The 14,732-nt window shown below is 38.4% G+C and overlaps 1 protein-coding gene and 1 long non-coding RNA gene across 2 annotated transcripts; one reads left to right on the forward strand and one right to left on the reverse strand.

Annotated features, from left to right (window-relative positions):
* Positions 1–4,766: 4,766 nt before the first annotated feature.
* LOC107784545 (uncharacterized) lies at positions 4,767–8,340 on the forward strand. The gene is made up of 4 exons (XR_001647707.2): positions 4,767–4,890; positions 6,318–6,548; positions 7,514–7,748; positions 7,900–8,340. It is a non-coding gene; the product is annotated as an uncharacterized LOC107784545 (long non-coding RNA).
* Positions 8,341–9,726: 1,386 nt separating this feature from the next.
* Positions 9,727–13,776, reverse strand: LOC107784544 (LRR receptor-like serine/threonine-protein kinase RPK2). The gene has a single exon (XM_016605693.2). It carries the CDS (start codon positions 13,414–13,416, stop codon positions 10,021–10,023), a length of 3,396 nt encoding a protein of 1,131 aa, XP_016461179.1. The 5' UTR covers positions 13,417–13,776; the 3' UTR covers positions 9,727–10,020.
* Between the last annotated feature and the right edge of the window lie 956 nt (positions 13,777–14,732).

The raw sequence follows: 14,732 nt of genomic DNA on the forward strand, positions 1-14,732 counted from the left end.
TAATGTATGTGTTAAGTCAAAAATATTTTCTCACCATGGTCTCGTTAGGCTCTTGAGTATAAGCATCCGTGGTGTCCTCATCATCGCATACAGTGGCCTCCGTGATGGGCTCGGACGAAGCCTTAATAAGAAAATTAAAAATTAATTTATGGCAAATCATTAAGGAAAAGAAAACAAATTAAAATTTTACAGTAATACAAACATACCTGCGCCTGTGATAGATCCGCATCAACCGCCGGGGATGAGCCAAAACTCAACCTGCGCCCGTCATCCACATCTTGGGTCGGCCGATCCTCAGCTCCGGTAGATGGGCCTGAAAAGAACTGGTCTACATCTCTGTCGAATGTACCCGTGATCAATAATGGATATGACGGGGTGACCTGCGATGCTTGTAGATCCAGCTGAAGGCTGTACAACGGCATGCTGCTGAAAGGCTCGTCTAGCTGAGGGAAATAACCTGACTGATCATCTCCAAGATCCTCATCGGGTGCCTCAATAGGTGGGTCGACAGGTGCCTCAACGCCCCCTTGCTGGGGACCAACTCCTCGTCATCCCCTGCAGCCCCGTGGGGCACCCCTGCCTCGTGGGATAGCCCTGGCTGGTGCCCGACCCCTGCCTCGTGGGATAGCCCTGGTTGGTGCCCGACCCCTGCCTCGTAGGATAGGCCTACCCTGATGGTGCTGCTCTGGCACAACATACTCAGCCTCGTGATCCAAACCTCTCGTCCTCTCCGGCTCGCTGCAGGGTCCGGAGAGCCAGCTCTACCACCCACTGGCCATACTCAACGACTACAACATTGTCGGCATGCTGATGCATCTCCTGTCCCAACTGGTAGACCATGTGATGCCCAATAGCCTGCACAATATTTAAAATATTAATTACATAACACTATATCATAGTTATAAGTATGGGTTCCAACAAAAACATACCAGTGCCTCGTGCCTCCCGGCGTATGGTCTGAACCGACCGCCAGGTACATGAACGGGGTTCCCGATCATTTGTCGGGTGTGACGGCGGTACCATGACGTATAAAGCTCAATAGTCGTTGCCTAGATCTGTGAAGGTGGTGGCAGAATCAGGTCCTCTCGCTGCTCCCAAATAAGGACCTGCGCTTCTAGCTATCCTACAAATACGTCGTCAACCCTCGACCGATCATCCCGCTGATAATGTGTAGCCACCCATGCAGTCTCCCTCGGTATAGTCTGGGGACGGTCAAACTGGCAAAGTACCCGCTCTGTGGAATGATGCTCCACAATATCGAGGCACATCAGCGGGACGGAAGTGCTCCAAAGTTGTCGGTTGACCGAGCAATAATCGGGCAGATCAACTATCAACTCGCCGATGTATGGCGTCCAGATGAACTATCAAATAATAACATAAAAGTGAGTATGCGCAACACAAGTGAATTTATAACAAGTAAGTTTAGGTACATATTTACATGTGCAACCTCCAGCATATCCAACACATCCCTGACAAGGAGGGAGATTATGATGAGCATCATTGCCTCGGTAGTTCCCACGCCGGAGAACCCACCTCCTAGCTAAAGGAACAGAGGTGCTACATCTGGCTCTAATGGTGGTAGAGGTGGCTGCAACGGCAGAACCCGCTCCAAGGCCCAAATCTAACATACAAGGTTGACGTAAAATTTAAGAGTCATTTTGACTATATAGAATTTGAAGTAATGAACAGAGTATTCGAATATGATGTCACATGTAGAAGCGGCAGAAAACAGTGTGGAATTTTTTATTCTGGTAGCACGTACATTCCAACCACATTTGTCCACGATGCATTTCAGCTCGTATCTCTTGGAACATGATCTAACAGTAGTGAATTCAACTTTTTGATTTATCTCCAAGCTGCAGAAAAATTTAGTCATGCTTTGTTTGTTCTCAAAGATTGATCCAACTCTTACTTCCTCAGGCAACGCATCGTGCCTAAGTATTTTATATGGTGGAGATTCTTTCACCTTTCACTTCACTCTTTTTCTTAATTTCTGAGAAGCACAAGAACTTTCAGCAATTTCTTCAATTTTATGTAATGTTATCGGTATAAGCTTCATGTTTACTTCATCTTATTGTTGTTTATCATTGCAGAAGGTGAAAAAAGCTTTGATGGATTGTGTGTTGGTTGTCAATTTGCATTATTAGCTGTCCTTCTTCTTCTTGGTCATCGACAAACTGGTATGAATTTATTGGAGTAGGGGGTAATTGTTGCAGCACTATATATTCTGAAGCAGCTGTAATGTTAGAAGGTTGTTGCCCGTTGTCTACTTCCATTATTGGCACTCGTACTTCATGTTGATAGTCAGCAAAAGGTTCTGAATCTATCGCATATGCAAGAGATTGGTTGAATGCTGTTAATTCTGAAGGTTGTATTTTTCGATGACGAAATGATAATTCTTGTAGGCTGAACCAGTTGTAAGCAAATGTATACATGTACTGAGTTCTTCATCTGAAGTTACAAGTATTCCTTTGCTTGTATTTAGTTTGATATCAAACCATACTTTTAATGCATATCTGGTTGAATCAATATTTGCAACTTCACTAATTTTCTTCAGGAAAGTATTGAATGATATGTCCTTATTAAGTAGAACAAGTTTTGTATCATGATCCAAGTATTTGAAATCAGGAGTCCAACTCCCATTGAAAGTTATAACAATGCAAATCGAACTCATCCTGCAGATTCATGTTTAGTGGCAAGTATTAGGAAAGTGAACAGAAGAATTTTTTAGGTTGTTTGTGCTGAAGATTTTACAAATAAACTAAGTCACTTAGGCATCTTCTGCTGAAATTTTTTTTGGAAAAAGATGTATGATATAATTAATGAATCCTGCAAAGAAAACTTTAACTTATAAGTGCTAAAGTTTTTAGAGATAAGCTTAATAACTTCAACATATTAGCTGAAGTTTTTTTATAATGGTGATTCATCAATGCAGGGGGAAAAAACTTCAGCACCTAGGCCGATGTTTTTTTGGTGCAATACGATTTTTTAATTTAGCCAGTGTAGGAGGAAAACTTCAGTCCTCCTGCTTAAGTTTTTAAGTAATAACTAAAATACTTCAGCACCTAGGCCGAAGTTTTTTTGGTGCAATATGATTTTTTAATTTGGCCAGTGTAGGAGAAAAACTTCAGCCCTCCTGCTTAAGTTTTTAAGTAATAACTAAAATACTTCAGCACCTAGGCCGAAGTTCTTTTAGTGCAATATGATTTTTAAATTTAGCCAGTGTGGGAGGAAAACTTCAGCCCTCCTGCTTAAGTTTTTAAGTAATAACTAAAAAACTTCAGCACCTAGGCCGAAGTATTTTTGGTGCAATATGATTTTTTAATTTAGCCAGTGTAGGAGGAAAACTTCAGCCCTCCTGCTTAAGTTTTTAAGTAATAACTAAAAAAATTCAACACCTAGGCCTAAGTTTTTTTGGTGCAATATGAAATTTTAACTTATGTTTTATGGTTTTTTACCCACTGTACGAGGAAAACTTCAGCTTTTAATTATTGACAAAAAAAATTCAGCAACAAAACAATCGTATAAAATTTAATATAATATCTCTTCGTTGTATTATTTGCCAGCTCGTTAACTAAATAACTTCAGCTTAGAATGTTAGAATTCATCGTCAAATAGATTTAGAATTGCAAATTCAGCATATCAGTGAAGATTGTCAAACAACTTCAATCAATCAATCAGAAAACATATATTTCAAAAACTATTTTGAATTATGGAGATGAACTTGAATACTTACAATGTATTTGAATTTGAATTTGAATTCGAATTCGGAATTTGAATTTGAATGCGAGACGCGTCTCAGGAGAGGCGGACTGACGGAGGAGATACGGAGGAGATCTGGAATTTGAATCTGGGAATACGGAGGAGAGACGGACTCTTATATGTTTTGGAAGGGGTATAATTATCATATTATTACAGATTTTTTGTTAGTTGGTTAGGAAATCAATAGTTTTTAAAAACAGGGTATAGGTTAAAAGGTGACATAAAAATAGTGTACGACTGCAAATCCCCCTATCTCAACCCAACTTATATAGAAATTTATTTAGTTGCCCCAATTTTACTTTTTTTTTTTTGTATTTTTAATTTTATGTTCTTTTGTTTTTCTGCACCATCCACCCATCATGCCCCCTTTCCCGCAAAACTACCCTCCCCCCAAAAAGAAATTTTTTACTTTTTTTTTGTATTTTCTGTTTCTATTTTTTTTTTGCACCACCAACCCCCCCCCCCCCCCCAAAAAAAAAAAAATTTTTTACTTTTTTTTGTATTTTCAATTTTCTGTTTTTTTTTTCTGCACCACCCAATCCCCCACCCTAAAACCCCCCTCCCCTAAAAAAAAATTTACTTTTTATTTTTATTTTCAATTTTCTGTTTTTTTTCTGCACCACAACCCCTCCCATGGCAAAAACACCCTCCCCTAAAAAAAAAAATTTCTTTGCTTTTTTGTATTTCAAAAAAAAATTTACGTTTTTTTTTATTTTATTATTTTCTATTTTCTATTTTTTTGTTTTTCTGCATCACTCATCCCCTAGTTCCCCACCTCACCCCCAAAATTTTTTCGACTTACATATTTTAGGGTAAATTTTTTTTTTTTATGCAAGATAAGTATGATTTTAAAACATGTGTCAAGTTAGGTGGGTTGGATTATGATCCATTGTTTAACCCGTCTTGACCCAGCCTATCTTAGCCCAAATACACTTTCGACTGAGTTGGTCAATGACCCATTTATTAACCTAACCCATCTTGACCCGCCCAAATTCAGCCCAACCCGCCCATTTGTCACCACTAGTACCTACCTGTATTCAACCTCAAACTCCATTTCGAGACTTCAGGTTCGTCCAAGGAAAAAACCCTAACAACGCCTAACCGCCCTTCCAATTTTTTTTTTAAAAGGTAAGTCTTTAACTAATATGTTGGTATTTTGGATTCCCGCTGATTTCTACCTCTTTTTTAATTTTTTTGAGGAATATATCTGCATTTTGAATATTGCGGATTCCCGGACTCCATATTTTCTTGTATTGCTTTCTTTTCCTCAGTTTAATCTGAAAGTTTTCCCCTTTTGTTCTTCTCAAAATCTGAATTGCATGCTGTTGCTTTTGTGTAGTAATATTTACTGCTTTGTGGTGTAAATTAGTGGTGTCGAGTTCGCATTATGTTTCAGATTTTATGGTTTTGAGTTTTTGCTCAGAAACACAAAGGAACGAGGATACTTTTAGTAGTACATAGTTGTTGAAATGTCGTGAATCTTCTGAAACCTAAGTATAACAGTCACTTTTCCAGATAAAACGCATGGTTAGGTGTACTGAGAGCATAAAGTGTTTCACAAAACTGAATTTAAGTTTCTAAAAAAAACGAATCTACTGAAGACGTTTTGTTAGTGTTTTACTTATCAAAAACCTATCAAAGATAAATGCACTAAATAGTTGGTTATTCCGACAACATTATGGCTCCCCAATAGTTGGATAATAATCTAATGTTTCTGGCAAATGCTTTAGAAGTCCTTGTGACTCTTGGATAGTTGGATATAATGGACAAGAAGGGTCATGATGCACTTGGTGGACAGAGATACCTGGTACTTATTGCTGGTGGGAGGTAGCAGATATCCCATGGAATTAGTCGAGGTGCAAGCAAGCTGACCCGAATACCACGGTTATAAGAAAAAGGGTCATGATGCAATTTTTCGTTCTCCAGGATAGTTCAACACGATCTTCATCTCCTTTCCAAAACTCTATGTCTTCCAATGCATGAAACACAACAAGTGACTTTTCCATTTTTAGAAATTCTTTATACAAAAGTTGAATTACTGCTCCTTCATCTTGAAAGCAATTTATCTGGTATGTGGCTGATACAGCTTGAGGAACTGGCAGATTGTGTCATCGGCACAATACTCGTAGTCACACTGCTTAGAGTATAACTCAACCCACTTAAATTTTTCTCCCCATATACGTATCCTGTCAGGTTTCAAGAGTATATCTCACCCTCTATAATATGACCCGTGAATCCGAGGGGTTGATGGATAGATACTGGTTGGTGTTGAAAAAGGCGAAGGTTAATGTACCATTTATCACCAGCAATGTCCAAATAGCAACCAAGCATGTTAGGTTCATGATAAGGCTCAATCATGTTTAAAATTTCACTCCTTTGCGAGCTACCTTAAAGATAAGAATCTTTGGCTTCTTTACTTAGCAGAAATAAATTGGGACCCAAGAAATGTCAAATTGTTTTTTCCATCTTTTATATGATACTGACTTGGTTCTTCTTTATTCGTTGAGCGACACAGATATTTCGGCACAATATTAATCCATTTCTTTGGACTTCAGATGTGTGAGAGAAGATCAATCTGCTGTCACAGGCAAAATGTGTTATCTATATAATGGAAGTGCAAGACGTGGATTCCGGTGAGGAACTACAGTTTAGCATGATTGAACTTGTTTGACTTGACTGAGCAAAGCAATGAATCTGATCATGCTCCGAGATTGTTTAGAAGAAGCAATTTGGATAAGTCATGACATCAGCTGATTGATTCTGATGGACTTCCATTTGTGGCGCAGGTAACAGGATGTCTTTCTTTTCCTTTTCCACTTTTTGGTGGGTTAAGTTGCACCTGAACTAACATGATCATTTGATTACAAGAGGATAAATCCAAATGAGCCATATTGTAGCATTTACAATGAAATAACCAGTCAGACAACTAATACGAAGTTGAAAGGTTCAGAACCTCCTGCTGTTGATTATGTCGTTGTCGTTGTCGTGAAAATCAAAACACTTCTACAGAAGGTGATTGATTCCAGGATATATTCGACTTTGAGAAGATACATGTGTGTTGTTACTTCTCAGGGTTTCTAATCCACTTTGCTTTGTTTATGTGCTCTTAACTTTTCTGCATTTTCCATCTTTATAATTGTAATTGGGGCTAAAATCCAGTATCTTCAAGTGTATTATATAGATTTTCACCTGGTTAGTAGAGGGAAGGAGAAGCATGGGAAGGGTACTTAAGTTACTTTCCTAGTTCCTTTGCTGTAATTCAAAATGGCAAGTTTTTAATACCTATGCTTGAGAATGGATTTGGGAGTTATTAGTCGGAATCAAGTGGATGTCTGAACAACATCTCTTAGTTGTTGGTAGACAACTTAGCTAACAACTGTTAAGGAGAGTGACTGATTAAACTATCTTCCTCAACTCTGTGATAACCTCAGGGTCGAAATATCCCTAAATTTGATTGAGAACCTACTTTTGACTTTTAGGTGGTTCATTGACTTCATTTCTTCCCCTGCTTCCGCTCCGACCCCACCCCTCAAATTTATGCCTTCTCAATCTTGCTTTGCAATATTTTACTGGATGTCAGCTGGATATCAATTATGAGAATCAGGAGAACATATGGGGCAAACCATTTAGAACTGATGGAAGTAAAAGTTAGCCAGCTCTAGATTTTTTCTCTTTTTTACATATCCTCAATCCATATTAATCTCTTCAGATATAGATTTGGAAACTGAAATTGACGTGTCTCTTGTTACAGGTCCGGTCCCATCAAGGGGAGAAAGCGTGGAGGAGGTAGCTGAATTTTGGAGAAATGAAACGAGACTCACTCCTTGCTCATGGAGCAGCATATTTATTGCATTGATAGACTCCATATGAGCTCTGGTCATCGCATTGCAGATGTGTTTTCTGAATGTGGAGCATCACTCATCCGACTACCAAAATAAGCTGTGCAGTAAATTGTTGGTCTGCCACCTGCTAGAGAACCCAAAGAGGTAACTTGTCGTGCTTGCCAGATAAGTTAGGAAATTGGAGGCTGTTGAAATGTCTTACATGTTCAGATATCTAGTGGTTAAACTGGAAGCCATGAACATCAAGATGACCCTTACACTAAGTAACAGCGCTGGTGCTTGATATGTGTTTCAGGAAGTTGATATGATCTGTCCAATAGCAACTAGGAGCTTGACATCCATTTCTTCCTATGACTGTACTCTTCCACTGTGCAAATGCCCAAGAAAGGTTTTGCAGCATCGGATAACTTGATTCTGGCAATGGTTGATTGAGTTTAGACATCAAAAGGCTACCAAGATAAAAAGTGTGCTGCATATAAGACATGGTTCTTGTCATCACTATAGTGCAGTGTGGGGGCAAAATATAGAGGCAGATCCAGGATTTGAATTTGATGGGTTCAACATTTTAAAGTTCTTACCGATGAACCCGTTGCACTTTTAAATTTATGGGTTCAGAGTTTAATACTTGTTGGCAATGTAATAATTTTCACAAGCACATCTCTACTCTTGCGTAACAAATGATCGGTTCAGTTGAACCCATCAAATATATAGTGCATCCGCCTCGGGCAAATTTTGGAGAATCTCATTTTTAAGGATCCTGAGTTGTACAAAAGTTCTCTTGTCTGACTCCAGAGGTGCAAAATATAGAACCATTTTTCTTTTGTAGAACAAACTATAGAATATGTGCTTTATGTTATAAAATAAAGATTGTAAAGTAAAGACAAGTATAGAGAGAAACTGTTATATTATTCGAATTCAAACTGATGTACATAATGAACTGAAATCTCTTCTATTTATAGAAGAAAGGAAGCTGCTGTGTAAGCTGCTACTATACCAGATATGGATAATCTTCTACTGAGAGCAATGTTTATCCATAACGGAGTACTGAAAGGATAAACTTATTATACCCGATATGGATAATCTTCTACCGGGGGTAATGTTTATCCATAACTGGGTACTGAAAGGATAAACTTATTATACCCGGTATGAATAATCTTCTACCCGGGGTAATGTTTATCCATAACTGGGTACTGAAAGGATAAGTTTATTATACCCGGTATGGATAATCTTCTACCGGGGGTAATGTTTATCCATAACCGGGTACCGAAGTGGTAAGCTTCTTCAGGAAGCTTATTTCCAATAGAGTACTAAATAGATAAACATATTTACGGTGGAGTCCCATATGGATAAGCTTCTTCAGGAAGCTTATTTACAACGGAGTACTAAATGAACATCCATAATATAATATATTTATAACACTTTACACTTGGTTAATTATAGCTTTTTGTACATTGTGGGAACTCGATATATAAAGATGTTATCATTTTGAGGCTGTCTTGCAGTCAATATTTTTTTTCTATTTATCTCAGTGTACTTATTTTGTCACTTTTCAAATTAAATTAATTTGTGTCACAGGGTAGCATTTTTCCCTTCCATGCATCTGGTCATCAGTTCTATTATTTTCTTTGATTTGTTATATTACATTAGGAGCCTTATAATTTTTATATATTTGTTATTGTTAATCACAACTCAATGCAGACCAGTCTGCTTTGACCCTGATTGATATGTTTATCTCACACATGTTAGATTAGTAAAGGTACACAAACAACATGCGCCAACCAAACGTGATATAAAATAATACTGAATTTTATACCGTTTATTTTCTAACCTCAGTAACCAAAAGAAAAGATAATTTTCTTTCTTTAAGAGTAGTAGTTTTATCCAAATTATATTTTATTCAAATTTTGCCTCTTGCTATATTCTGGGAATTGGAGCTAAGAGAAGAAATTCACCACAATGCTGTTAAAAGACACTGATTATTTATAAAAGGCAGACTCAAATTTCATGACCAGAAAAATTCAAACAAAATTCAGCTTTTTATAAGTTTTACATGTACAGTAGCAGGTTTACCCCACTAAAGCTTTTCATTTGCTCTAACAAAAAAAAAAACTAAAGAAGAGGCTAGCAGAATCCTCCCTATTTTGTTGCTCTTATTTAACAAACATATAAAAATGTGATACATGCATACAGTGTTGAAGACAAGTATCTGCACTCTTCTGCAGATGAATCTGCACACCCCCTAAATTAGGGACATGACATGGAAAATTGGGGGCAAAGGCTATATACTACAAATTCACAAGCAGGCTACAAATTTCAAATCTGAACCTAATAGGAGACACCCAAATACACTTTAGTATCTATCAAGTGCAAGAGTTAAATTACAATTGGGCTAAACATCCTATTCACATGCAGCTAGCTAACAAGATGGGGGTTGAAGTTGCTTCAACCGTCTTACTACTTGCTTCATTGTAGGTCTAGTTGAAAGAGAGTCAACTGTGCAGACCACGGCCAAATGTAGTACCTCAACCAAATCATCATGTGGACCTGAATCCCATAGACCAGCAGTAAAGAACTCCTTTGCACGCCCCTGGCGTAAAAGCATGCACGCCCAAGCAACAATATTGAATCCATTTCCATAAGAAGAGAAAGATGGATCAAGTGCTTTCTTGTCTGAAATTAACTCAAGTAACACAACCCCATAACTGTAGACATCAGCCTTGTCCGAGACACGACAAGTCATGGCATATTCAGGAGCAACATACCCGAAAGTTCCAGCCACACCAGTAGTGGCATGGGTCTCTGAAGTTCCCAGTAATCTAGCCAAACCAAAATCAGATAAATATGCAGTATAGTCCTCATCCAATAGGATGTTGCTTGGTTTTACATCACGATGAAGCACACGCGGTACACACTGATCATGCAGGTAAGCAAGTGCACGGGCAATGTCCAAAGCAATCTTGTGAAGTACCCTCCAATCCACAGCCCTCGTTGACCTGTCCTGAATAAACTTTTCCAAATTACCCCCTGGCAAGTAGTTATAGATTAGAAACATTTCTGTTTCACTATTATGATATCCAATCAGAGTTACGAGGTTTGGATGTCGAAGCCTCCCCAAAGTTCTGATTTCTGCATCAAACTGTTGGATCCCTTGAAAACGTCCTACAGCAAGTCGCTTTACTGCCACTAGGAACCCTGGTGCAATCTCAGCTTTGTATGTTGCTCCGAAACCTCCACTGCCTATGCAATTGCTCGCATTGAAGCTCCCTGTGGCCCGCACAACATTCTCAAACGTCAAAGGAACCGGAACTTCTGTAAAAACTGTTACCTCTTTCCTGGTAGATCCTGCAACTCTAGATCTTGGATTCCATTTTCTGGTGTAAAAGAAGAGGACTATCAAAGCAAGAAGAACTGACACAATAGCTGCAGCAGATGTTATGGATGCTATCTCAATTGAGTTGAAACCACCACCATTTCCTCCTTTTTGGGCTGGAGTTGACGGAGGAGACGCAGCAAAATCTTGTGAGTCCCCTATTCTGCCCTGCTGATCTGTAGAAGGTGTTGATAGAGAAAATACATGGCAAGATTGCAGAAACGGGTTGCCCTGAACACTATTGCATTTCATCAAATCTCTATTAAGAGGTAGTGGCCCAGACAGATTATTGAAAGACACATTAAACGCTGCCAGTGTTGTCACATTGGCCAAGCCTGAAGGTATTTTCCCTGATAAATTATTATTGTTAAGAAGAAGCGCAGTCAAATTCCTCAAATTCACAAGATTGTTTGGAATTTCACCAGACAATGAATTAGAAGAAAGTTCAAGCTCTTGTAAAGAGTGCAATTGCCCAAAACTTGAGGGGATGGAGCCAACCAAATTATTGCCAGCCAAAGAGAGGTAACTGAGATCCTTTATCTGGCCAAGACTGCTTGGAATCTGGCCTTGCAAGAGGTTCCAACTTAAATTGAGAGCGACCAAAGAAACCAGACTCCCTAAACTCGGAGGAATTGTCCCACCAATCTGGTTTTTGGAGCCATCCAACAGCTTAAGAGACCCACAAATTGCACCAAGATCCTCTGGAATTTGGCCAGACAATGCATTATTGCTTACATTAAAAATCATACCTTTCAATTCATGACATTTCTCGAACAAGTTACCAGGAAAAGATCCAGTAAACCTGTTACCACCAGCAAGAAATGCATAAACAGTTTGCTTGCCTAACATTTCAGGCGCAATGAGCACAGAAGGAGGTAAATTTCCTGTGAAGTTGTTACCACCGAAATTATGAAATACTGCACGGCCAGCATCATCTCCAAATAACAAAGTGGTGTCTAGTACACTTCTACTGGTGAAGTGCGCTAGATATGCAGATGATGGATCTCTACCGCTGGACGCAACATGAGCACAACTGTAATTGGAAAACCTGGGAAGTGAACCAGAAAGATAATTCTCACTCACATCGAACACAGACATACAAGGAACTGGTAGTTTCTCAACAAGCTGTCCAGTCAACCTATTTGAGCTCAAGTCAAGAAAATGCAGCTTCTGGCAGCTACCCAATTCCTCAGAGATCTCTCCAGTATAAAAATTTTGAGCCAAATTCACCATCTCTAAACTGTCACAAGCACCCCAACTACCAGGAATTTTTCCAGAAAGAGTTGACCTAGGAGCCCAAATCATCCTCAAACTAGGAAGCCCGGTTATCTGTGACGGGATTGTGCCTTCAAAGAAGTTGTACTCATCAGTAGTGAATGCCAATTTTGCAGAAGCGTCAATTGCTGAATCAGACACATTTGGAAGAGGATCCCACAAATTTGACAGCACGAGAATGGATAATTTCGAGCAGTTTCCTATCTCAGACGGTATTGGTCCACTTAGGCTGTTCCTGGACACGTCAAGAACCTTGAGCTCAGTTAGTCGACCAAGTTCAGCTGGAATACCCTCTTCCAACAAATTTGAATACAAGAGAAGTGACTGTAATCCTCTGCAGTTCCCTAAACTTTTAGGAATACCCTCACTTAAGAAATTACCTGCCATCTCTAGATTCTCAAGCTTCTCACACGAACGTCCAATCTCACCAGGAATGGACCCGCTAAGCTGATTAAACGACAGGTACACTCCCCTCAAATCTCCAAATCCACCAATGAGTGCTGGAATGGAACCGTTTACTCTATTTCCAGCAAGATTCAGGATTTGCAGAGCAGCACAATTTGACAAGGAATCCGGAATGCCACCCACAATCTCATTAAAACCCAAGTTCAGAACCCTCAATTTCCTCAACCCCTTAAACTTAAATGGCAAAGAGCCTTTAATTAAATTCCCTTCCAGATCCAAAACTTCAAGATTCTCCATATCCCAAATTCCCAAGGGGATTTCACCACCCAATTCATTAAAAGGCAAAGACAAAACCTTCAGTTCAGTCAATCTTGATATAGCCTTAGGCACTTTACCAACAAGCTTAACACTATTATTAGCACAAACCCTTCTAATACCAAAGCCATACAAAGGAAATTGAGCAATTTTAGCACAAGACAAAGAACCCAAATTACCTCCACTGATGTTCAAAGCTACAACACGTGAATTGGAATCACATGAAACACCAAACCATGAACAGTGATCATCAGTATTGTTCAAGCTCCAGATAGAAATCACTCCAGAAGGGTCTAAAAGTGAAGTCTTTAACTCCAAGAGAGCTGATTTATCTGAATCTGAGGAGTCTGCATACACATGAGCTAAGAAAAAAGCACAAAAGATGAAAAAATACTTCAAGGGTTTGTGAAAATTGTACCATTTGATAACAAAACAACAACGACCCATTACTAAAAACCAAAAAGGGTCCTCAAAAATGCAAAAAAAGATTCCTAACTCCCTTTCTTTATTTGAACCAAAAATGGGGGTTTTTAACAAAAAATCCTAGCCCTAACCCTAATTTTTTGGGCTGCTTGCTTCTTTGTGAACAGGAGAAGAAAGAGAGAGAGAGAAAGAGAGAGTCAAGAAGAGGAGAGAGAAAAGACTTAAGATAGACAGAGAGAGAGAAAACGCGTTGCTGCTGTTTTTTTCTAATTTTCTCAATTTTCTATGAACTTAGTAGTAGTAGCTCTTTTTTTCTTTGTTTTTGTGCTTCCTTGTACGTTCATTTCCATTAAATTCTTTGCTCAACTGTTTTCGTTTTTGTTCTTGTCTGAAAATCATTTTCAAAATTTTATTTTTTAAAACTTTTGGTTGATGTGGGGTCAGTTGAAGACAGTGATGGTGGGGTCACTTTGGTGAAAGAGATGGAGACCATGCCGGTCAATAAATGCATCACCCCCGTCGATGTCTAAGTCCGAATAATGATATTTTGGACTCAAAATACTTTTATGCAGTTAAAAAAAATTACAAAAATGCAGTATAATTAATATATAAAGTGTATATATAGTTCATTTTTATAGGAAAACGCATTATAATACTACATTTTAGGAAAACATAGTATTATACTGCGTTTACTTCAATTTTGGGCCCACCTAAGTGTTCTGCGGATAACTAACATAAATAATTTTTTTTAAAAATAAAACGCAATATAATACTACGTTTTACTAAAATGCAGTATTGTAATGCGTTTGACTTCCTTTTTGGGCCCACCAATAAGTGTTATGCGGATAACTCAAATAACAATAATTCAAATACATAAAGTGTGGTATTATACTGCGTTTTATATAAAAAAAAAAATTTGCACCCCAAGCTAGGACTTGCCTTATTTAAAGGCGTTAGGATTTTATGAAAATCCATTCAAAATTTTCCTTCAAACTTCCGTTCATACTTCTCTTCTTGTTATCAAGCATTTTTTTTATAATGTCTGAAGAGCCAAAAATAAGGGTTTCATTATATTGGGAGGGGGTGAGGTTGTAATGGAGAATAACTCTTTGAGGTATAGTTGACCTTCACAGTATCATGTTAAATTGCCGCTTACAATGGAGTACGACAAATTGGTATCGTTGTTAAGTAAAAAATGAGTGTGAGAAAATGTTCGGTGAACCTTAAAGTAACCGGTAGATTTTCGTATTCTGTGACTCCACAGGGGTTTGCTTATTATTCCAAGTTTAACATCGAAGATGATGAAACTCTTAGAGATTTTTTGCGGATTCCGGATGAAT

The sequence above is a fragment of the Nicotiana tabacum genome, chromosome 22, assembly GCF_000715075.1.
Source record: "Nicotiana tabacum cultivar K326 chromosome 22, ASM71507v2, whole genome shotgun sequence".
In the NCBI taxonomy this organism is placed as follows: Eukaryota; Viridiplantae; Streptophyta; class Magnoliopsida; order Solanales; family Solanaceae; genus Nicotiana; species Nicotiana tabacum.